Genomic DNA, 25011 nt, shown 5'->3' on the forward strand with positions numbered 1-25011 from the left:
ATTTAAATGTTTTTTCTTTCACCTTAATTCCATGATTTGAATTTTAGTTAACAACCAAATTAAAATTTTAAATGTACATTGATTTTTGTTTGTTATTTGTGATAAGTTAAGTTAAAAAAAAATATTAAATTACTAATTTGATCCTTTTTTCATAATCATTATAAAATTTTCCAAATTATAATAATTAATTACAATCTATTTGAGGACTAAATTTTATATTTTCATCTTTTAGGGACGTATTTGTCAGCAGGGTGAGAAAATGAAAAGTAAAAAAAATATTACATGACAAATATACTCTAATGTTGACAATCAGGAATGACCACGTCGATTATCATTTTAGTGACAAATTTGTCTCTCTGTGTCACGTAGGTTATTTATTTTATTAATGTTGACACACAAAAGTACGCTCTAATACACTTGCTGTACTTTTTACACTTTTGAAGACTAAATTTTGTATTTTTATATTTACAGGAATATATTTATCAACAAATTACACCTTTAAAGACAAAAATGATTGTTTATCTTTTTCAATAATATGATAGAGTTAACACTAAAATTATCTCTTTGATTATCTTTTGTGACATTTTCAACAAAACCCTTTCATAAATGTGTTTGTACGGTGTTTAATTTGTGTGATGTTAGCAATTGAAATTTGACCCATTCCTTTTTCTTTTATTCATGCCAGCATTTATTGTATTTTTTTGTTAATAAAAAAGAAGAGGAGTGCGAGAGGAAGATGAAAATGACATCTCCACTGTGTTGACACCCATTAACATTTCCCCCAAAAGCACACACCTCATATATCATTGTAATATAAAAGAAAATCTGAACAAGCACTTGGGAGGACCAAATCGAGCCCAAGGAATCAAAACTAAGAGAATCTATACTAAGGAAGCTCATATATGGACCTAATGAGATCCTGTAAAATAAAATTTGGGGGAGAATCCCAACAAGAAATGCCTATATTATGAGCACCAAAAGAGGCAAGCTTATCCGTGTAAGCATTGTCTTCCTTAAAAAATGTGAGATATTCTAAAGTTGCAGGAATTAGCTAACTTTATACAATTCATCCAACGGGTAAATATATACCATCTACCAAGGCATAGAGCTCGGGTTAGAGAAAGCAAGAGTCAACAACTTGCAATCTGCTTTCTGTCATAATTAACCAGGTTCAATTTTCTTCAGCTGCTTTCTCAATCACAATTATGACATCCATAATTTTTGTTGTCATGAACGCAAACTGAATGCCAATATTGACAGCAAAAGCTTTAATAAACATCATATCAGAAATTAGAAAAATATCACCACTCCCAGCCATACATGGACAGTTGGACTTTCTCTCGCAGTACCATCATGGTAAACGAAAATGATAGTTACCTCTTACTTTCTATATATTCGATCAGTGTGCTCCTTTTTTTATTTTTTATTTTTTTACATTACTGTCCAAATTGAAGAAAGATTGGGTCACCCAGTACCATTACATTTGGCACAATTGTGATTTCTAGTGGTAAAATATGACCCATGATGGACCAAGACCACCTATCAATATTATATTCAAGAGTGCGTAACCTTGTTAGGTTCAGCATGGTGCGAAATAAAATTTGTACGTGGGATCCATCTGTCTTTATTTTAAACAAATGTGAAATATAACCACGTAAATTTAAGCCACAGTAACGCGATGAGGAGAACTAAGTTACGAATCAATCAGATTGGTTATCTTATCTTCCATTTTATTTCATTATTAGGTTACCACGATTTTCTACTGTTATAAAATTAACTTAAATTAATTACAAAAATCGTTATAATTTATTAGTAAATATATTGAATCATAAATATATCATTCGCAATTATCTCAACAATTTTTTTTAAAAAACTTAAATTAATTTAAAATATACATATTATTTATAAGGCTTAATGGTACTTTTTATTCTAATTTTTTTTAATTTTTAATAAATTTCATCTCTAACAAATTAATTTGACGTATATAATTACAATTTTTAATAAAATTTATGATTTTATTCTCCGTTATTTTATTCCTAAAATAATTTCAATTTTTACTCTTTTGGCAAATTTTGCACCTATTTTTTTATTTTTGATGAATTTTATCTCTCTTTTTTAACAAATTTTACCTCAATTTTTGTGTTTATTATAGATAAACAAGGGAGATTACAATTCACAAGTTTCTTAAAAGATAAAATACATCAAATTTATTTGTTGTGGCAAAATTTGTCAAAAATTAAAATGTTGGAGATAAAAAAAATACAATTAAACCTATTTGTAATTAAATACATTTAATTATACATATATATTTAACAAAATAAATATAAAAAACAATTATATAGTTTAATTATAAATAAATTTTAAATAGAATTTGATATATTGCATATAATTAGTTAATTATTAAATTGTGAGTAGATATAACATCTTAAATAGTAAAAAACATGCGAAAGGACAAGAACTATGGACATCATTGGTGTGATCACAAGACGACAAAGCATCAAGCGTAAGGCTCCTATGTACCGTGGGGGCCATATTTCACATTTGTTTTAAATAAAAACTAAAAACAGATTGGGAAACTGTGTTGTACAGGGAAAAAACTTTGGCACTGTGGAAGACCTAGCAACAAGGTTAGGCATGCTAGAAGGTGTCCTGGTCCATATTAGACTTCATCAAAACTGAAACCATTGGAAATGGAAAGGAACAAGAAGGAGTAAACATTGGCGGCCCAATAAGAATATATATAAATTGTTTAGAATTCTGCAAGCTTGAGCAGAATTGTCTTAGTAGCACCAAAAGCAATGCATGTCCAGTTATCCAATCTCAATTTCTCCTATCACTTAGTAGTGATGTTGTTATCTATTTTCTTCCTCTTGATTATCCCATATGCTTCCTCTTTGTCCTTTAACTTCCCTAGTTTTGATCCTAATGACAACAGAATAATATATAACAGATCAGCAAACGCTGTAGCACCAAATATCCAACTCACAACAAACCAAGCTGACAAGGGCATGAATGGAAGCATTGGTAGAGCCACTTATTACCAACCTATGCACCTGTGGGACAAAGCCACTGGAACTCTCACAGATTTCAGTACCAATTTCTCTTTTGTCATAAACTCACGAGGTCAAAGTGTATATGGAGATGGAATTGCATTCTTCCTTGCCCCTGCTGGTTCAATGGTTCCTAATTCCACATTAGGAGGTACTATGGGTCTGACACTTGATAACCAAATATTGAACTCCACAGACAATCCATTTGTTGCTGTGGAGTTTGATATCTTTGGGAATGACTGGGATCCACCCGGTGAACATGTTGGAATCGACATCAACTCTTTGAGATCTGTTGCTAATGCCACATGGTTGGCTGATATCAAGGGAGGGAAAGTCAACCAGGCTTTGATCAGTTACAACTCCACTTCATTAAATTTAAGCGTTGCGTTCACAGGTTTTAAAAATGGTACCGCTCTGGTACATCATCTATCTGTCATAGTTGATCTGAAACTTTATTTACCAGAATTTGTTACTGTTGGCTTCTCAGCTGCCACGGGAAATTTAACTGCTATACATACTCTCAATTCATGGGATTTTAACTCAACCTCCATTATAGCTCCCAGTCAGAAGAAAAAGGACAAGAAAGCCTTGGCAGTGGGATTGGGAGTTGGTGGATTTGTTTTGATTGCTGGGTTGGGGTTGATTTCAATTCGCTTGTGGAAGAAAACAAGTGAAGAGGAGGATCATGATTTTGAAGAGTATATAGATGAGGATTTTGAAAGGGGGGCAGGACCCCAGAAGTATTCATATGCTGAATTAGCACAAGCAGCTAACGGTTTCAAAGATGAGCACAAGCTAGGACAGGGAGGATTTGGAGGTGTTTATAAGGGTTACCTTAAAGACCTAAAGTCTCATGTAGCCATTAAGAAGGTATCAGAAGGCTCTGATCAAGGGATAAAGGAGTTTGCATCAGAAGTAAGAATTATTAGCCGGTTAAGGCATCGAAATCTTGTGAACTTGATTGGTTGGTGTCATGCAGGGAAAAAGCTCTTGCTTGTGTATGAGTACATGTCAAATGGAAGCTTGGATATTCATCTTTTCAAGAAGCAAAGCATTTTGCAATGGGCGGTGAGGTATAACATAGCTCGAGGATTGGCCTCAGCATTGCTATATTTGCACGAAGAATGGGAACAATGTGTAGTGCATAGAGACATAAAGCCAAGCAACATTATGCTGGATTCAGAGTTTAACGCCAAACTTGGGGATTTTGGTTTAGCAAGGTTTGTGGACCATGCAAAAAGTGCACAAACTACAGCTTTAGCTGGGACTATGGGCTACATGGCTCCTGAATGTACTTTGGGCTACAGGCCGGCTAGTAAGGAATCAGATGTCTACAGTTTTGGAGTTGTTGCTTTAGAGATAGCTTGTGGAAGAAAACCCATAAACCATAGGGCTCAAGAAAATGAAATAAGTATTGTGCAGTGGGTGTGGGGACTCTATGGAGAAGGGAGAATTCTTGAAGCAGCAGATCAAAGACTAGAAGGGAAATTTGAGGAGGAGCAAATAAAATGCTTGATGATTGTTGGTCTTTGGTGTGCTCACCCTGACCATAGTAATAGACCTTCAATAAGGCAAGCAATTCAAGTGCTTAACTTTGAAGCTCCCTTGCCTAATCTTCCATCAAGTTTGCCTGTTCCAACATATCTTGAGCACCCACTGCACTCATCCATATTACCATTCAGCATAAATGCCTCAGAGGAAGGTCAAAGCCAGATCACAGGCTGCAGTTCAAACACAAATTCCTCCGGATTCACCACAACTTCTGATGATGCTTCTCCCTCTGTGTCGCTTATGTACTCACGGCGAAATTGATTATATCTTGCTTCTTTCCTTGTTACTTATGAATATATATAATTACTTCTTTTTCTATACATTGTATTAATTATATTTCTGTGAAGCCAGATTTTGTCATCTGTATATTTTTTTTTTCATGTAATGCTTACAGTTATTTTATTTTAATTAACTTTTGACTAGGTAATAATAAACATCAATATATAATGGGCATCATAATGAGTGTCTATCCATGCAAACAAGAGTACCAGCAAAAATGAGATAAGGAAGACAGCAACTAAGATTTTGAGGCTTCAAAATTCAGCTTTTACAAATTTTTATGCTAATCAGTGCGGACTGAGGAGAGGGAAGAACCTTTACTACTGGCAATAAAAAAAAAAACTACCTCATTGTACCAATTTATTTATTTATTTAAAATAGGAACTGCAACCATTTCAGTACATACATTATATTGGCTAATATATACAGTACTTCCAAGACTTGTTATATATGGAGATAGTTTTTCTTTTACCGCCTACAGAAGTATTACATTACCCAACTTGACCCAAGTTAATCACATCATATGCCCAATGGGATATTCTCAAACTCGTGTTTTTATATATATAAAAAAAAGAATAAATAAAGAAAAAATCAGCATTTGAAAACCAAGAACCATGAATACTGAAATCATAACATTATGGAAGTTTATTTTATCTCCAATGAAAGCTTGGAATCACATGGAATTGACGAGTTGATGCACAAGGAAGGAGGAATGGTGATATTGTCAACTGCCTTTTTGTTTGGTAATTTCTTATTTTATTTATTTATATTTGTCTTTTAGGAGGATATATTCAACTAACCCCTCGACTTGGACAGCGGTTTTCAAAAGCTTCTATAGACTTCTATACGTGTAATTTGACAAATTCAATTGGTTGAAGCATTGATCACTTCAAAGTTCAAACTGAGCTACATCTTGTAACTGGCAGATAATATTTGTTAACTTTCAGTGGTTTGAATCTGATATAGACAAAATGAACCCCCAGCATACAGCATTTGATAATTTATATACTGGTCGAATGTGCTAAATGTCAAAATTAATCTCAAGATGGTACAAAGTCAACAGACATCAGCCAAAACTAGAAAAGTAAGCTTGAAGCAAATTAATGCTAGCAATACATTTTCTGAAATACTCTTTTGAACACACATCTTAAAACTTGATTTGATAAAAAGAGAGAGGAAAAAAAAAGGGCATTGGATGTCAAATAGGTGATTCTGATTATTTGTTTATCACCCTTCTCTAAATTTAACTCTCAAAAACATGTTATAAGGTGTATGCCTCCCACTGATATCCTAAGATCAAGTTTCACGCTGTTTAATTGACAATTGTACATCTCAGTTTTGTAAAAACTAATTAGAGTGAATCACCAACTTGGTTTTTGAAATTGTAAGAATTGATCAATTTTGTCTTCCAATATATAGGCTAAGAGTAACTCTATCTACGTCTTTCCGCTTATGTTCAGTTGACTAGTGATTGAATTTGTTTGCAAAACACACTATTTTCAGCGAAGAGGAGAAAAAAAAAAAGAGCATTATGTACTAACAATCAGTGTGTTCAAAATCAAATCAAATTGAGTGTATATTCAGCAAATTTTATTTTAATAATAATTTGCAAATAATAAAAATTTCAAAATGACTTTGATAATGAAATCAAAGTTTCAAAGTTATTATAAGCAAAACAATTTTTCTAGGGAATCGGTTCTCTTTTCATGGCATTGACTAAATTTCTAAATGTAAACGACAAAAAATATAAGGGAGAATTGGTTCATTAAAAAGCCAAAAGAAAAAATATATTATCATGTATTTGTATTAATAACTCTTTTTAATATAAAAATAAATATATTTAAAAAACATATTATATTTTTTTAATTATAACATTTAATATTGTTATATAGTTTTAGTTTTATGTTTTTAATAATATGATGCTAGCTGTTAATTTTATTTTATTTTATATAATTTTATAATTAATGCTACTTACAAATTAGTGAAATTACTAATGGATTTAAACATGGGCCAAAATTATATGGTTGATTGAGGTCACGGTGGATGGATCACCACTATAGAGTCTTGTTTTTTTTTTAAAACTTGTCGTAGTTAAAATCTGTCAAAATCTCTTTTAAGCGGCTTTGCATGGCCAGTTTTAGATTTGTATCTATTTTAAGAAATCTGGATGTTCCTCTAAAAAAAAATCCGGATATAATTGCGTGACTTTAGAATGGAGGACTAAAATAGTTTAAAAATTATACTTATAGGATGAAAATAGAATGTTTTAAACTATAAGAAACAAAAATAAAAGTTGTTTGCATATATAGATAAAGGCAAAAAAAAAAAATAATTAAACAAAAAAAATATTTTTTCTATTACTGTTAGTAAAAGTATTTTCCAAACTCCGCCAAGGCCCCAGCTGATAACCAAACTACCATACATTCATCTCTTCAGTATTTATTACTACAAATATCATTGCTTCCAAATACAATAGATAATAAACAATAGCAAACAAGAGAACACATTAATGTTTTACTGGTTTAGACTTACTTACTCTTCGATTTGTTCAACCCATTTGCTTCACTCCAACCTTATGTTGCCTAATTCCATGTCATGTACGCACCATTCATCAACTACAGGGTGCTTAAAATAGATACAGTTCTTTCTACATCCAACTTCACTTGCCAACACGGACATGCTACAATTACTCCCCACCAACACTGCTCTTTCCCCAACACTCTCCAACTTAACCCAAGAGAGTCTTCCCATATTCAGTTGATAAACCTCAACATCATCCACACTATGCACCGATGATTTTCTCGATATAAGAAAAACCAGCAACACTTCTCCATCAGATTCAAGCAGATATTCCCTGAAGTGATTTGAAGAAACCGAAGGAAATATCCTTGTGCCACTTATATCCATGACTTTAGGAACAGAATCAATGTTTTCTATAACCACAAGACTACCCTGAACACTTAGAACGTAAAACTTGCCTTTAAATCCAATGGCATTAGTGAATTGCATTTGCATAACATGTTTTTGTCGCCTCCCTAATGACTCCGTAAGGGTGCAATCTTGCATGGTCCATTGAGGCTCTTGTGTTATCCACGAACTATAATTAGACCCTCTTCTCAGTTTGTAAAATGTAAAAGCAGGTTGAGCAATTCCAGTTAGCACCATAACAGTGCAATTTGGATCCTCTGTTGGTGAAGAAAGCACAGCGAGTTTAATTGGTACCTTAGGATCCCACAAAGGAAGCCGAAACATTACCCCTTGTGTTGGATTCCACAAATGGTACATGTAAAGTGGTTCAGCCTCAGCTATGAGAATTCCATTGGAACACCCCACATAATTCTCCCAAGGGTACCTGGGTAGTTTTCTGAAGAAGTGTCTGCACCAAAACCCCGAGGGAATGTATGCATATGAAGTTAGGAGTGAACCACGTCGCCGTGTAATGTGAGTGCGGTATTTTTCAGTGTTTGAGCCATCAGGGTTTGTGAGTTGAAGCCAGGGAAGCTTGGAATCTGAGTTGCAGTGCTTTGGTGATGTTCTCCATGATTTGATTATGCCACCAAAAGTGATGTCTTTATCGAGATTTTGGTGCACTTGTATTGTGTTGATGAGTTGGTTTGGAAGGTCGAGCCACGATTTGGATTTCTGAACTTCTTTGTTGCCTGAAGGTTGCTGCTTTTTCTTGTTCTTTGCCTTCAGAGCCATTTTCTTTTGTTGGAATGACAAATTCAAGTTGCGTGTTTGACTTGAGATTAGGTTAAGGTTTTGGTGTCCTTAATATGAAGTACGTGGACTTGGCCTCCAAGAAAATAAATGGTAATCTTGGGCAGCACACTAACATCCTGGCAACTAATACATTTTTTTTATCAATATAATATAACTGATTTTTTTAGTGTATTCAATCAATAAAACTAACTAATACTAATTTGATTTATTTATGAGTCGCCTGGTTTGAAAATATTATAAGAAAAATACTCGTGGATTCTTTTAAGACGCTCATTTTTCTTCTTAATTTTTATATTAGTAGGTATCCAGGTTCACATCATTCACGTAGAGAAAAAGACAATTACTGTGAGTGAGAACTTTATAGAGTTTGAATACATGATAGTCAACGAATAAAATCATTATTTTGATCATTATTTTGATTAAATGATTTTAAAAATATATCCTGATCATTATTTTGATTAAATGTATTTGAAAAATATTTATCAAATTAAATAAAATATTAATGATATTCATGATATGAAATATATGAAAAGAGCATTACATTTGTGCACTATTATGTTTAAAAATAATAGTCAAAGAGTAAAAATTATTTTTATTAAAAAAATATATTTATTATTTTACCAATACCACTCTATCATTATTAATAAGTGTCTTCTAAAAACATAATTTATCAAATATATAAATTATTAATGGTATTCTTCATATGAAACATAACATAAAAGGCTAAAGTGTTAAATTAATATCGTCATTTAATATTCAAGATTTTAAATTCCTCTTTTGGTGTTCTATTTTTTTCAAGATTTATATTCAATATTATTTATTAAATATATTTAGTTAATTAAAGCTAAAATAACCTTTAATGAATTTTCTAATAAGCTGACTGAGCAAAAAAATGTAGAAAACGTTAAAATTTGTTAATTAATTTATGACTTTCTAATAAAAAAAATTATTTTTTATTTTTTAATTAATATTTAGAGACCCAATTAAAATATTATTTGATTTCTTACAAGTATTATGTAAATTATTTCTTATTAATATAAATATAATTTATATACTCAAAATAATTTTTATTATAAGTTTTAACTGTAATATATTTTATATATTGGAAAATAATTATTTATTAAAAAAATAATTCTATAAAAATAAATATTTATTTTATGCGACCCACAAGGAAAATGCATTGTTTGATTAACAATTTACAATACAAACATAAAAATATAAAATTTAATAAAATATTATTTTTAATATTAATTATCTTAATATAATTTATATTATTATTATTATATTTTATGAGGATTTAAAATATAAAATGCAAGCAAGTTAATTAGTTGATAATATAAATTTAAAATATACATGACACAATATGATACATATTGTAGCTAACATATAATGGACAAAAAATAAGAAAAATGTAAGATTGGATCTCTTTAAATACTTAATGTATGTGAGACAAAAAATTATTACATAAAAAAAGATATTGCATAAACTTTTCTTTAAATGAAACATAGAACAGAAATAATTATCCTATTCAATACTATAAATTTTAACAAAGCAAACCGATTCTAAATATCATTACTTCTATGTACAATAGTAAATTATACACAAGACCAAAACAAAGAATACATTAATGTTTTACTCGTTTAGACTTAATTACTCTTCTAGCTATTTGTTCAATCCAAATTGCAGATGTTGTTGGATTTGCCCCAACATTCCAACCTGGCAATATGTTACCAAATTCCATGTCATATACACACCATTCATCAGCTATGGGGTGCCTAAAAAAGATGCAGTTCTATCTACATCCAACTTCACTTGCCAACAGAGGCATGCTACAATTACTCCCCACGCCCTTTCCCAACACTCCAACTTAATTAACCCAAGAGAGTCTTCCCGTATTCAGTTGATAAACCTCAACATTATCCACAATGTGCATAGACGATTTTCTCGGTATGAGAAAAACCAGCAACACTTCTCCATCAGACTCAAGAAGATATTCTCTAAAGTGGTTTTGATGAAACAGAAGGAACACTATCCTTGTGTCACTTAAATTCGTGACTTTAGGAACAGAATCAACTTCTTCTATAACAGCTAGACTACCCTTAACACTTAGAACATAAAACTTACCTTTAAAACCAATGGCATTAGTGAATTGCATAACTTGTTGCTTCCCTAATTGCTCAGTAAGGGTACAATCTTGCATGGCCCGTTGATTTTGAGGTTCTACAGTTACACAATCCTTAGACCACCTCCATTTTGTAACCCAACAAGTTTCTTTCACTTTACATAATGCAAAGGCGGGATCACTAATTCCTGTTAGTATCATAACTGTGCAATTGTGATCCTCGGGTGGCGAAGAAAGCACAGCCAGTTTAATTGGTACCTTGGGATCCCAGAAAAGAAGACGAAGAACTTCTCCGTGTGTCGGATTACACGGATATTACATGTGAAGAGGTTCAATCTCAGCTATGAGGATGCCATTGGAAGACCCCACGTAGTGTTTACAAGGGTACCTTGGCAGTTTTATCAACTCTCTAGTGCGTCTGCTCCAACACGATTGCACCATTTTAAAATATGAAGCTTCGAATAATGTGCGACGATGTGCAATGTAGCTGCGGTATTATTCAGTGTATGAATCATCTGAATTAATGTAGAGTTGAAGCTAGGCAAGTTTTGAATCTGGATCACACGTCTTGGTGCTGTTCTCCATGACTTAATTATGCCCCCGAAACTGATGTTTGTTTGTCCATATTTGGGTGCATTTCTATTATGTTGCAAGTTGCTTTGGAAGATATCGAGCCATGATTTGGATTTCAAGGCTTTTGTGCTGTCTGAAACTTGCTGCTTCTTCTGTGTTTTTTTATTTGTTCTTCGCTTTCAGAGTCTTTTTTTTTTTCTGCAAAAATAACAAGGACAGGAGATGGGTGATTTGAGTTTTCAGAGTTGATACTAGATTAAGGTTTGTGTCCTTATTATATAAGTACGTGAACATGTCTTCCAAGAAATTAATGATAATATTCTTGGGCACACATACATAGTTACACACTGATACTCAGGTCAGATTAAGGTTGTTGGTGTCCTTAAGTTTATATATTTATTAGTTGTCTATCTGATTTAAAAATATATATATCTAACTAATTCCTCTGGACATTGAGTAAGTAATTAAAAAAAAAAAATTAAAAAGCGCAAAGTGTCTTACTACTCATAATTTTTTATGCTTTTCTGTAATTTTCACAATATTTTTTTTTAGTTTTTTAACCAACTAATATCCTAAAAACACTTGTTAAGAAGATCATAAATAAAATACTCAGATTTTTTTAAGACACTTTTTCTAATAAAATATCGAGTATCTAATTTCAACTAATTCGCATTGAATAAAAGATAATTTAGTGTACTTGGGTCGATCGTAACTAGGAAATTAAGTTGAAGATAAAATTATGGTGAAATTATCATAAAAGGAACTAAAGTTTGTTGCTTAAGAAAATTATAGTAAGTTATACACTAACTGTGAGGGACAAAACTATATATTGAGAAATGGTATATTGACAAATATTATATTCTTTGAGTTGAGTGACAAAATTATATTGAGAAAGGTTAACAACACACTATTCACCATACTCTTTTAAATATATTTTTTATTAGTTTTTTTAGTTAATTTACACTCTTTCGTTAACATTTATTAAAAATCATCCTTTAATTTTATTATTATTATTATTATTAAAAATCACTATTTTAGTAAATTCTACTTCATAATTAATGAGTCTCTATTATGATTTTATAATTTTCAACAAACACATAAATTGTAGTTTTTTTAAAATGCTCACTTTATTTTTACAATAAACTCAACCTAAATTATAAAACACAACCAGAACAGGTTCAAGGTAATTTGAATAATATGCATATATATATATATATATATATGAATTTTATTGAATGTACAGAAATAAAACTATAAACTTTTAATAAAACTACAACAAACAATGTCAGTCAGTAAGGCATTCGATATAAATTTAGGTGCTACATCAAAAAGTCGTCTTTATTAGTTTATATGAAAAGAGTAGGCTCAAATTTATCCCAGACATCAACAACTTGATTTGCATGTTGATAAACATTAGTCCGAACAAACTTAACCTTGATGAATGTTGTGCATGGATTTCACCAAATTATAAATTATAACGAGAATGATGGAGTTGGCAACATCGTTCGGTCAACAAATTAATAGGAGTCATAAAATAATAGAATTAAAAAAAAAAATCTATAATTAAAGCTACGTACCTATTGGATCATTCGGATGTTCAAAATTATGAGGTTGAAGTGACATAAGTTGATTATGGAAGGAGATGGAAATTTAAGAAGTCTAAGAATAATAATAAAATGTTGATTTGTAACTGTAACCGAACATGACAGAATCTCTGAAATGGTCCAAATGACCACACACCACTCCTCTATTTGTCCGCCACCACTTCCTCCATCACCAGTGCCACTCTTCCTCCTCTCTGCGCTCCCAACACTCTCTTTCTTCATTCTTCTCTTTTCTTCGCTCCCTTTCGCGCCAACTCTGATCGGTGTTCCTTCCCTCCTTTCGCCTCCTCCTCCCGCCTCAGATGCAGACCACTCCCTCCCTTCTCTTGCATCAGAGGCTGCCCATGGATTTCCCTCCCGCTTTCAATCTCCTCACCGAATTCGGTTGCGGCTTCGTCCTTCTCCGCTCCCTCTCGCGCATTTTCAATCTTCTAGGCCTCTTTCTCATGCTCACCTTCTGCTTCAAGCTTCTGCGCTTCGGCTGGAACACCAAGGGCTCCATTCGCTTCCTCTGCGACTCCGGCGGCATCCCCAAACTCCGCTTCTGCCTCGATAACGTCGCTCGGGAAAAAGTCTCCAAAGCAAAGACCAAACCTTTGAAAAAACCGCGCCACCCAACTTCGAGCTCTTCCTTCCGGAGGCGGCCCAATGGGTCCGGGGAGAGAGGCAACGCGGTTTCGGATGATGAGTCGGAGGGAAAGGTAGAGAACGAGAGAGAGGGTTGCAATGAGGACGAGGTGTTCGACGTAATGACGCTGAGAAGAATCGTGAGGATGGAGCGGCAGAAGGCCAATGCGGCGTGCGCAGACCTCGAGAAGGAGAGGACGGCGGCTTCCTCATCTGCGGAGGAGGCGATGGCGATGATCCTGCGGCTGCAGAGCGAGAAGAGCGCGGCAGAGATTCAGGCAACGCAGTTCCGGCGGATGGCGGAGCAGAAGCTGGATTACGACCAGGAGGTGATTGAGTCGTTGCAGTGGACGATCACGCAGCACGAGTTTCAGAAGTGTGAGGTGGAGGATCGGATAGGGATGTGTAAGGAGGAGCTGAGGCAGTTTATGAGAGATGATGAAATAGAGCGAATTGAAGATGAAGTGAGTAGGTGTTTTATGTGTGATAATGATAATGATGATCCTGATGGTAATTCAGTAGGTAGCTCTCCCGAAACCGAATCACAGACCTTGTAAGTTTTGGAAGGTTATTATATACAAATGAAATGCCTTTACATCGGCCTGTTTCGGTTTCCAAGTGTAAATTGTATTTATCCATAATTTAGTAATATCGAAGGCCTATATATATTTTTTATTTTTTTGCATGATGGATTAGGCTCAACCTTCAGGTTTAATAGTGTTCGTTTTGAATAAATTTAATTAAGCACGTAATGTTGCTAAGATTGATGCTTTGTAGAATGGGAGCTATATAGTGGACATTTTTTTTGCCGAGTACTGTATAGTGGACATAGTATAGTAGTGGGTTAGTCTCCTTATTTCTGGTTTAGTATGATTGTAAATTTGTTGAGAATTGGCCGGATTGAAGCACTTGTGTGCAAGGATCTGATTTCGATGCTTGTTGTTGACAACAATGAATATGAGCCATTTAGTCTCAAGGTTTAGGTTTTCTTATATAATTTTGTTGCATGGATATATTGCATTGAAACACTTGACACTGCACGGATTATTTGCATGCAATAATGGTGAGTGGACGTATTAAAAATAGACGTCAAAATCAAAGGGACAACTTTTCGTTGGTCCCTTTTATTGTTCATAAAGCATTATCCATCATACACCACGTATGCAGTGGAGCTTACATTTTGGTTTGGTCCCTTAACTCTAGAGTTTTTTTGTGTAATTTTGTTGAATGAATTGGATTGAAACACTTGAATTGCAAGGATATGATTCGGATGATTGCAGGACAACAATATATGAGCCATTCAGCCACAAGGTTTTCAGGTTTACTCGTGTAATTTTGTTGAATGAATTACGTTGCAAGGATTATTTGCATTGGAAATAATAAATTTGCCTTAATTTCCTGGTTTACTTGTGTAATTATGTGATAAATTTCACTGGAGCAGTTAAAATTGTAACACACTCGTTGGCATGTAAATATACGCAGTAGATTGTGGACATTTTCTATGGCTATTTGGGGTTTTATGTTGACAGTTATTGTAGTCTCAACTTATAGGATTACATGATCATTTACTGTACATGTAATGTACCTTTTCTCGCGTTGTGTTTTTCTCTCTTGGTTTGGGGGACATGGGGTTAATATGATAGAAACAGAGGACAAGGGAAGGCCTTGTATTCGAGAATAAGATAAAACTCCTATTTTAAATCACTGGAAATTAAGTGCAAATTTCTCTCTTCTTTCTCATTTCTTGCAATACTATTTATGAGATAATCATAGATTTCTATTTGTTCTTTAAAAAATTAAAGTATTGGTAGAAAAACGTCCTCATGCGGGTCCACTTAGCTTTCTATCCATTTTTTACATCTAAATTGGTTAGTATCGAATAAATGACATGAGAATGATCGGTTTTGACTTAAAAATAAGGTGATAAACATAACAAGAGCAGATAGATGACTAGACTGATGAACATAAGGTGATTATAGAGTCAAATAAAGGACAATAACATAACATTGATTGAGGTTAAGTTCAACTGTAAAATAAATTACATTTACCTGACTTCATAACTTTTTCTCTTAAAAAAAAACGAATGATCAACTTTTTCTCTTAAAAAAGAAGAATGATAAACTTTTTTTTTTATAGATTTTAACCTTGCATAAAGAATTAAAAGGTAAAATTAACTGCCGTACCAAAAAAAAGTAACTACAAAAAAAAACATTTCCTAATTCATTTTAATTTTCTAACTTTAACAAATTAATCTTTTTAACTTCGTTTAACTCTGTTGATAGCTTCATAAATAAATAAATAAAAACTCTTGTTTTACAAAGAAGAAGAAAAACTCTGTTGATAGCACAAACCACCATAACCTAACTAACCCTCTGCACCACACTATCAACAAAATCACACAAAAGCTTTGGTTCATCCTCTTAGAAAGCCTCCACCTTTGATTGACCTTATCCTCTTACTTTATGGCCATCACTTCTTTAACCCCAATTTCACTTAAATTAAACTTTTTAACATTTTAAACTTTTAATTAAGTGTTTATTTTTACTAATTTTCTTCCCTTCACTAACTGATACTTATTTCTAAAATTAAATCTTATAGTCGCAGAATTCAACTTACCTAACATTGGTTTTGAACTCAAATAAATGATAGATTTGTAAAATTGTGAGATATAAAACGTAAGTATAATTGTTTTTAAAATTCATATTATAAATATAACACTTAAAATAATACAAAACTGTGAAATACAAACCGGGGAACGTCTAACTTCATTTTATGAACTGATGCAGGGGACGGTGAAGGTGGGGACGATGAAGTAGGGGATGGGTTATGGTGAAGGAGGGGTGGCAAACGCATGAGGAGTTCATCAATTTTGGCGGTCATGGAGGACTGTTGCTGTGTAAGGCGGAGGAGAGCATCCTCAAGTTTATCGGGGGTGTGGGAGGGGTCCGACATCAATGAAAGCACCAGTTTGTTAGAGGAAAAGAATAAGATGCTGACTTCGAGGGCAGCAACCTCCAGCACAAGGGGGAAAAGAGGAAGATAAAGGAAGGAAAGTATTATTTTTCTCATATCCCGCTTTGATTATGTACATAGCTATATATAGGCTAATTTCCTATAACAGAATGTGTGAAATTCTATCCAAATCCAAAAAGGAATCTAATAGAAATCTAATAACGATATTCTGTTATGCAGGATCATTGTGAGCAGGATTGAGGCTGATATGCAAGAGTGTGCTTCCAATTCTACCCTTGCTACACGTAATCTGCTAGGTAAGCAGGCTTCGTTACCCTCCTCTTGGTCTCTCCTTTCTTCTGCACCATGACTGCTGGTGTTTCCTGCATTTGTGGTGTCTCTGGTTTATGTGTAACATGACTCTACAACTCAACTGGGAGGTAAAATTAGAATAAAAACTTTAAAAACCTAAAACATATTATTGTGTGTATTAAAAAAAGTCACTTATTTTAAAATAGAAAAAATAATATATATATATATATATATATATATATATATATATATATATATATATATAACTAATAAGTTAATACTTCTCCTATCTTGAATATAAATAAAAAAACATGTATATTAATACAAAGTAAATTTCAACTAAATTTATATCTTTATCCTATTTAATGACTCAATTTTCAAAATACCTTTTTATGAGATTGTATTCCAAAATATTCTTTTTTTTTTTATATTTATGATCTCAAGTTTTAATGAATGATAATTTAACAAAATAAATTATTTTAAAAAAAATAAATGATATTAAGTAATTAATTTGATTTATATTCACATCTAAATAATAGTAATTGCTTTAAAAAATAATAATAGTAATTTGTTATTTTCAGTTTTGTAAACATATTATTTATACTCACATGTTTAGAAAACTGAAAATAGCATGCATCATTTTCTGCAAAATGAGTTTTACTCTACAAATTACCTTCATGTTCAATTTTTTTAAAAAAATGATCAGCTATGCATTTAAATTAAATACAATGACAGTTTTATAGAAAGTTATTGAATTAAATGATATTTAATTTTAATAGTATGAGATTGAATCTGATTTGGCATGTCTATCGATTGATTTGTCCTTTCTAGTTCTTCCCAATATTATATTGATACGCAATATGCTATACGATTACTGACAGAGTCAATGTTTCTGGTTGTGTGCACTTATTAGATTCAAACCTTATTGGCGTCGTAGCAGAACTCAAAAGTTAACATCCTTAATCTCTTCAAACACGGTTGTTCATAGCATATGGAAACGAGGATGTTGCGGCTTTCGATTCAACGAGGTAAGTCGTAGTATTACTCGTTTTTTGGAATGCCCACATGCAAGGTTTCTGATCAATACATGGAATGTGGATTCGGATGAAGCAATTAGAAATGTTTTGATTATTTTTTTTTCTTTTTCTATTTTGGTGTTGCAGTGAGGAAGTTGAACTTTCTGAGGCCTCAGATCTCTGCTTTGGGAAGGTCCCATTTGTCAACTGCTGCTGAACCATCTTCCAGTAAGAGCAATCCACCTGTAAGCTCAAGCTTGGAGTATTTGCTTTCATGGATATCTGTTAACTACCTCAGTGTTTGAAAAAATCGAAGCTTTATTGCTGAAGGCTCTTTTTTTTTCCAGAGAAACTGATGTAAAAATAAATAAAATTGCTTTTATGGGTATTTGTTAACTACCTTAGTGCTTGAAAAAATCGAAACTTTATTCCTGAAGGCTCTTTTTTCCCCAGAGAAACTGCTGTGAAAAAATTATAATTTTTTTTTATTTATTTTGATTTTGTTTCATTTTGCTTAAAGATTGTTGACTTATTAAGACTATTTTGTCAAATTGACTGAAAAGGGGTATCCTTTTGGCTTACTTAATCTACAGTGGTCTAAAGTTTAAGAGATTTTCTAGCCTTAGGTCCTACATTCAAATTTATATCATGTCATAATTCAGGGTGGAACTTGACAGTAAGTCTGAATTGGATTTGACATAATTCAATGTATGCTATTCTCGTTGACTTATGACTTGTGAGCATTAATAAGTTTTTTTAACATCTAATTCCCCCTTCTTTTTTGTTGGATTCTATCAGAGGGTTCCAAATCTTATTGGGGGCAGTTTTGTTGACTCAAAAGCATCAACTGTCATTGATGTTATAAACCCGGCAAGTGTTTCTTTTTTGTTTGTTTTATACTGTGTTTACAGTTGTATTTCTTTTTTGTGGTTTTGAAAAATGCTGAATTATAATATTCCTATAATCTGATCATAGGCAACCCAAGAAGTTGTTTCACAAGTTCCTTTGTCTACGCATGAAGAGTTTAAGGCAGCTGTATCTGCAGCAAAGGAAGCATTTCCATCATGGCGTAACACTCCAATTACAACACGCCAACGTGTTATGTTGAAGCTTCAAGAGCTTATACGCAGAGATATGGTAAGCATCTTAGGACATTCAATGGCTGTCACATTCATTCCAAAACAGAGAAACATCCATACTGGAACACATGTTATTATTGCATCACCACTTTGTAATTGTTTTAGGATAAACTTGCTTTGAATGTGACCACTGAACAAGGAAAGACATTGAAAGATGCACAAGGAGATGTATTTCGTGGTTTAGGTTGCTATTTCTATTATGTTGCTTGAGAAGATACTGTAATGCGATAATAATTATGCTCATAATTTTTTATAATGCAATTTTTGTGAATATTTACCTTTGTCATTTAGAGGTGGTGGAACATGCTTGTGGAATGGCTACTCTACAAATGGGGGAGTATGTTTCCAATGTATCACATGGAATTGATACTTACAGCATTAGAGAACCACTTGGTGTTTGCGCTGGTATTTGTCCTTTCAACTTTCCTGCAATGATTCCCTTGTGGGTAAGCAGTCTTCTTCTATCTTTTGGATGCCTTTTTGGCTACCTAATTAATATTTCACATTCACCTCCATTACTTGCATGGTCATCATTCGTATCAGCATGCATGAGATAGAAAAAGTATACTTTGTAGAATGATCCAGAAATAATTAGCCTGAATAATTTTCTTATTTCTCATAGCAATGTAATGTACATAATAAGGATATGGATATGATAACAAATTCTGAATGTCTATCATTTACAGATGTTCCCTATGGCTGTTACCTGCGGTAATACCTTTGTTCTAAAACCATCAGAGAAAGACCCAGGTGATGTTTTCTGTTAATTTTGGTTGTCTATCAATACCCTTGAATTATATCGTCATTCTGGAGCATAATATAATGTTATAATGGAAAAATAGACTCTAATATTGTTTGTCATTCAAAGCAAGTTTAAGGCATTTCAAATCTATCAACCTGACTTGTTCCGTGAACTGGAAATTTTCTCTTGAATTATCTCCTCAATCTGGAGCATAATATAATGTTATAATGGAAAAATAGACTCTAATATTGTTTGTCATTCAAAGCAAGCTTAAGGCATTTCTAATCTATCAACCTGAATTGTACCGTGAACACCGTGAGCTGGAAATTTTCTGAATAACATAATTGCCTCTAATATAACCTCTTCAGCTAGTGTAAATGATTTTGCAGTCACTAGGCCATTCATCTGTATTACTATTGACAGTGTCCAAGAGTTGCATATTTTGAAAATGATATGCAGGGCACAAAGTTGCAAATTCCAAGAAATAGTGTTATTTACATTTAATTTTTCCACACCTCAGTTTCTCATTACATTTAAACTAAAGAATTTTTCAAAAACCTTTTTCTAGGAGCAATATTGTACACGGGCAATCTTTATTCAATAGTCATTTTTAATTTTGAATAATAAATGGTAACTCTCCACTTATGTCTGTCCAGCCTACACTGTACTTGAAATTAATGAATTTTACTTTGTAATTTATTTAAATTTATACAAGGAAGCTGATGACAATGTAGCAAGGAAAGGGTAAATAAGTTAACACCCAAGTAACATTGGTGTCTTTGACAGAGGCTTTGATTCTGCTTCATGTTGGTCATATTATTTACTGTAATTTGTGTGTTGGGAGAAAATTGTCAGACTTTACAGTTTGTCTGGAAATTCTAAATTAAGTTATCATAGTAAGTTAGTAGCTATAGTGTCACTGTCCACCTAGTTATTGAATACTGTGTATTTATCATTCATTCATTAGCTTTTCTTTCCTATCCTTGTAATATTATGCAGGGTAGTCCTATATGGCAAACATATGTTGGTCCATCAGTCCACTTTTATGGTTCATCATCCTTGGTTTTTGATGGCATCATGTAGAGAAATAAATTTCAATGTAGTTAGATGTTGTGATAAGGCTTGGTTGTTATCTGAATTTCATTGTATTTTCCAGGTGCTTCTGTAATGCTTGCAGAATTGGCATTGGAGGCTGGTTTGCCTGAGGGTGTCTTAAATATAGTTCATGGAACCCATGTATGTCATCACCTGGTTTTTTTTATTATACTTTTGTTTTTCACCTTTGTGTTGTGATACTTTCCAAAAAAGGTACTCATTGGCTCATTTGGCATTTGGTGATTTCATCATAAACTCAAGTTTTAAATCTAAAATTTGCTTATAATATTGCACTTGTACCATACAAAGAATGGTTGATACCATCATAAATTTGGTTTTATTCATAAAACCATTTTTTCAAGGGTGACAACTTGTCACATTATGATGATGAGTCATGCATTAGTTCTTTGTTTTTCCTACTGTTTGACTTTCTTAATCATATAACTGGAGCAGGATATTGTGAATGCTATTTGTGATGATGAAAACATCAAAGCCATATCTTTTGTTGGTTCAAATGTTGTAAGTCATTTAATACTTGTTTGTTTTCTCCAATTCTTGATGTTATTCTTCTTTGCGACCTTAAACTAGCCAAAGACAATCCTGTTACTTGTCAGCAAAATTTAATATTTGTTAGATTAAACTGTGCTTAAATGTAAAGATAGATTGAAGAGGTCTAGTGATCAAATGCTTAGATTTTTTAAATGATAGACCCCCTATATTACTATGCTTATTTTGATGTTCTTATTTTTGTATCAAAGGCTGGAATGCACATATATTCAAGAGCAGCAGCTAAAGGGAAACGTGTTCAGGTAGGTTGTGTAGTTTTTTTCTCCCCTTGGTAAAATTGTTGGTTTATAACCATACAAGGATATGAAGTTGGGCAACTAATATGCTATTGTTTGCAGTCTAACATGGGAGCCAAAAATCATGCGATTGTCATGCCAGATGCAAATGTTGATGCTACTCTTAATGCTTTAGTTGCTTCTGGTTTTGGTGCTGCTGGACAAAGGTGTATGGCTCTCAGCACAGTTGTTTTTGTTGGTGGCTCAAAACCATGGTACCATATTATATTCTGTTTGAGTCTTTTGATTTAATTCATATTTATTATGACTCCTGTAGTAGCATCTTACACTTGGAGCAATTCAAAGCTCCTCTAGTTGGTTGTTCCAAAATGATCTTGAATTCTGAATGTATTTGATTGTGTGCTAAGTGGAATCATCACTCTTCCCGTACTGTATAATCACAAATTGTATATACTATATAGTTATTGTAATGCCAATATTAGTATGAGTGTATGACCAATTAATTATATTCATCCTTTTGGATAATTATGAGAACATGGTTCCAAGGAAATACTATTCAATGTTGTACTATTTTTAGCATCCTTTGCGATATTTGTGCAGGGAGGATAAACTTTTAGAGCGTGCCAAAGCTCTAAAAGTAAATGCTGGAACTGAACCTGATACAGACCTTGGTCCGGTGATCAGCAAGCAGGTTTGTTTATGATTCCATATTTAATTTTTCCACATTGGATTTGAAGTAAATACCTTAATATCATTCAAGAATTACTGAAAATGGCTATTTAATGCATCATTTCCACACAAATTGTTGGGTATATTTTAGCTATTCATATTTATGCTTCTTGAATATTCTTACTGGCTGCACAGGCAAAGGAGAGAATACACAGATTAGTTCAATCTGGGGTTGAAAGTGGTGCCAGACTACTGCTTGATGGAAGAAATATAGTGGTAGCTGTTATATCCTCTTAAAATTGCCAGACTCTGGTTAAATGTAATATAGCATTCTGCCTCATACTAATGTATTCATACGTGCATGGCTAGTAGGTCCCAGGATATGAATCTGGCAATTTTATTGGTCCAACCATCTTATCAGATATCAATGCCAACATGGAGTGCTACAAGGTTACTCACTGCTCTCCAATCTTAATGTGTCTTCTAAAAGAATTCCCACTACACAAGACTTGAACTTTAGATGTTTATTAGAGTTGACTGTCTCTAAAATTACATATGCAGGAGGAAATTTTTGGTCCAGTTCTTCTTTTCATGGAGGTGTGTCTGTTTCTTCCTTAGAATTATATTATTTCATAAAATGAGTAAAAAATATAATTCTTGGTAAAATATTTCATATTTAGGAACAATTAACCCTTCAACTGATTAATGGGGTCCAAACACTGGCAATTGATTAACCAGTCACTTGACGGGTTAAATTATTTCTAAATTGAAAATATTTCCACGTCATAGACACAGCTATCTTGAATTTTTCATTCTAACTCAATAGATAGATATGCTGACAGTTTTTTTCTTTCGTCTTTTCAACTTCAGGCTGATAGCTTGGAAGAAGCCATAAACATTATCAACAGTAACAAGTATTTGTTAACAACTCCTTGTTGTCATTTCCTTATGTTAAAATTCTATCTATTCTTCCTCTTGAGTTTACTTTTCCAACAGGTACGGAAACGGTGCTTCTATATTTACTACATCCGGTGTTGCTGCGAGGAAATTTCAGACTGAGATAGAGGCTGGACAGGTAATGTTACTTAAGTGAGACGTTTCGTTCTTCATTAACAACACATTTGTAACTTTCTTTCCAATACAGTCTCATATTAGTTGAAATTCATGCAAGTCCTACTAGTTTGGAGATGAGTCCCACATATTTAATGAGACTAACCTGAATTTCATCCGTTAGGAGAGAATGACTTACTAGTATTTCTTTTAATAAATATATTTTGATAGTGTTACTCTTATGGATAATAACTCTTCACTGCATTTGAACCAGGTTGGCATCAATGTACCCATTCCAGTTCCTTTGCCCTTCTTCTCATTTACCGGCAACAAGGCATCGTTTGCCGGTGATCTCAACTTCTATGGTATAATGATTTCTCCAAACCTGGCTCCTCTGCACTTGTTTATCACATAATTATTTAGGAGTACATTTGCTCATAATATAATACTGCTTGATTTGAATTTGGCATGCTTTGTTGAATTACAGGCAAAGCAGGGGTTAACTTCTATACACAGATCAAGACAATAACACAGCAATGGAAGGATTCAACTGGTGGTAGCAGGATTAACTTGGCAATGCCAACCTCTCAAAAATAATGTTGATAGCCAGAGCGTGTAATATATATAAATGCTGTTTCTGAAACCTTTGCTCTCTTGAATAAAATGTCACAGGTCACCCTCCTGTTATGCTTTGTTCTGAAGCCTTTCCCTTTTCTTTACTGGTTTTTATCTGTCTCGTGCCTCCACGTGGACTATACGATTCTTTTTCTTAGTTTTCTAATGTGAAGGTTTACGTGGAGCTTAATCCATTAATACCATATCCATCCACACGAAATGGTTTTAATGGAGGAACTTAATTGACCAAGAGCGAAAGGAACCATTGTTTTGATGTTTTCCCTTTTTTGAGAATAAGAAAGGGTGGTGATGTGCAAAAAAAACTGGTCCATACCGAATAACTTTGTAACTAAACTGAAATTGAATTGGTTTTTATTGGAACCGGATCCAAAAAAATTACTTTGTTTTACAAAAGTGATTTGATTCATCGAATTATTTTTACAAAATTGTTTCGGTGAATCAAATCGGTTTTCACCCAAATCAATTTTTTTCCAAAAATATAAATAGGTGGAAAGTCAATTTAAAATTGGTTTGGTTCTTAAAACTGGTTTAAATCCAGTTTGGTATCGAATTGGTTTACAAAAACACTTTGGCAAATTAGATTTTAAATCGAACTAATTAAAATGACTCAAAATTAATTTAGTTCAGTATACAGAACCGAACCAATTCAAAAACAAAACTGAAAATGATCCAAGAAATCCAAGAAACTGATTACATATCAAAATTGATATATTTTTTTTGGATCTATTTTTCCTGAAACCAAGCAGGTTCGATTTTTGGTTTGAAATTTTGGAACCGAACCGAACCACTAAGTGCTAGTGTATTATGCTGTTGCTGTGTGTGAGTGGCATGTCCAATATACGACACATTGTTTCAAAGAAAACCACACCCACTAAAGAGTCTTTAGTGAGCATCAGACCTCATCCTCAACCTCTCGAGTCGCGTGTGCCTCTACTATCTCCCCCTGAACGCCGAACAGACCACTCTGGTGAATTTGTGATGCCTCATGGTATTAAATCTAAACTTTGTCCTATTTGATATACGCCTCCAACACAGAGGCTCATGGCTTTGAAACCCCACAAGGGCAGC

General features: G+C 33.2%; 2 protein-coding genes and 1 pseudogene across 5 annotated transcripts; all 3 read left to right on the plus strand.

Annotated features, from left to right (window-relative positions):
• The first annotated feature begins 2480 nt into the window (after nt 1-2480).
• Nucleotides 2481-5013, plus strand: LOC114424461 (L-type lectin-domain containing receptor kinase IX.1-like). The gene has a single exon (XM_028391311.1). It carries the CDS (start codon nt 2799-2801, stop codon nt 4860-4862), a length of 2064 nt encoding a protein of 687 aa, XP_028247112.1. The 5' UTR covers nt 2481-2798; the 3' UTR covers nt 4863-5013.
• A 7939-nt stretch (nt 5014-12952) lies between these two features.
• Nucleotides 12953-14132, plus strand: LOC114424390 (annotated as a pseudogene). The gene has a single exon (XR_003668982.1). The product of XR_003668982.1 is annotated as an uncharacterized LOC114424390 (transcript).
• A 2647-nt stretch (nt 14133-16779) lies between these two features.
• LOC114421362 (methylmalonate-semialdehyde dehydrogenase [acylating], mitochondrial-like) lies at nt 16780-24026 on the plus strand. Of its 3 annotated transcripts, XM_028387248.1 has the most exons (20): nt 16780-16798; nt 17707-17821; nt 17957-18037; nt 18608-18679; nt 18785-18946; nt 19054-19132; nt 19240-19394; nt 19635-19698; nt 20847-20926; nt 21239-21304; nt 21544-21594; nt 21691-21842; nt 22189-22279; nt 22453-22533; nt 22630-22707; nt 22819-22854; nt 23128-23171; nt 23254-23332; nt 23582-23672; nt 23795-24026. In XM_028387248.1, exons 5-20 carry the CDS (start codon nt 18911-18913, stop codon nt 23902-23904), a joined length of 1293 nt encoding a protein of 430 aa, XP_028243049.1. In that variant the 5' UTR covers nt 16780-16798; nt 17707-17821; nt 17957-18037; nt 18608-18679; nt 18785-18910; the 3' UTR covers nt 23905-24026. The 3 variants fall into 3 exon arrangements, with proteins under 3 accessions (XP_028243049.1, XP_028243048.1, XP_028243047.1); XM_028387246.1 differs by lacking the exon at nt 16780-16798 and having other exon boundaries at nt 17638-17821; nt 17957-18054; XM_028387247.1 differs by lacking the exons at nt 16780-16798; nt 19054-19132 and having other exon boundaries at nt 17637-17821; nt 17957-18054; nt 19242-19394.
• Nucleotides 24027-25011: the final 985 nt, after the last annotated feature.

This window comes from Glycine soja, chromosome 8 (assembly GCF_004193775.1).
Source record: "Glycine soja cultivar W05 chromosome 8, ASM419377v2, whole genome shotgun sequence".
Taxonomy (NCBI): Eukaryota; Viridiplantae; Streptophyta; class Magnoliopsida; order Fabales; family Fabaceae; genus Glycine; species Glycine soja.

Excerpts from the sequence above, each read along its gene's own strand:
- LOC114424461 (XM_028391311.1), top strand. The coding sequence starts at position 2,799 with ATGCATGTCCAGTTATCCAATCTCAATTTCTCCTATCACTTAGTAGTG.
- LOC114421362 (XM_028387246.1), top strand. The coding sequence starts at position 17,785 with ATGGAAACGAGGATGTTGCGGCTTTCGATTCAACGAG. Across the intron at positions 18,055-18,607 it reads CCAGTAAGAGCAATCCACCT|AGGGTTCCAAATCTTATTGG; the intron begins GTAAGCTCAAGC and ends GGATTCTATCAG. Across the intron at positions 22,534-22,629 it reads TTGATGGAAGAAATATAGTG|GTCCCAGGATATGAATCTGG; the intron begins GTAGCTGTTATA and ends CATGGCTAGTAG.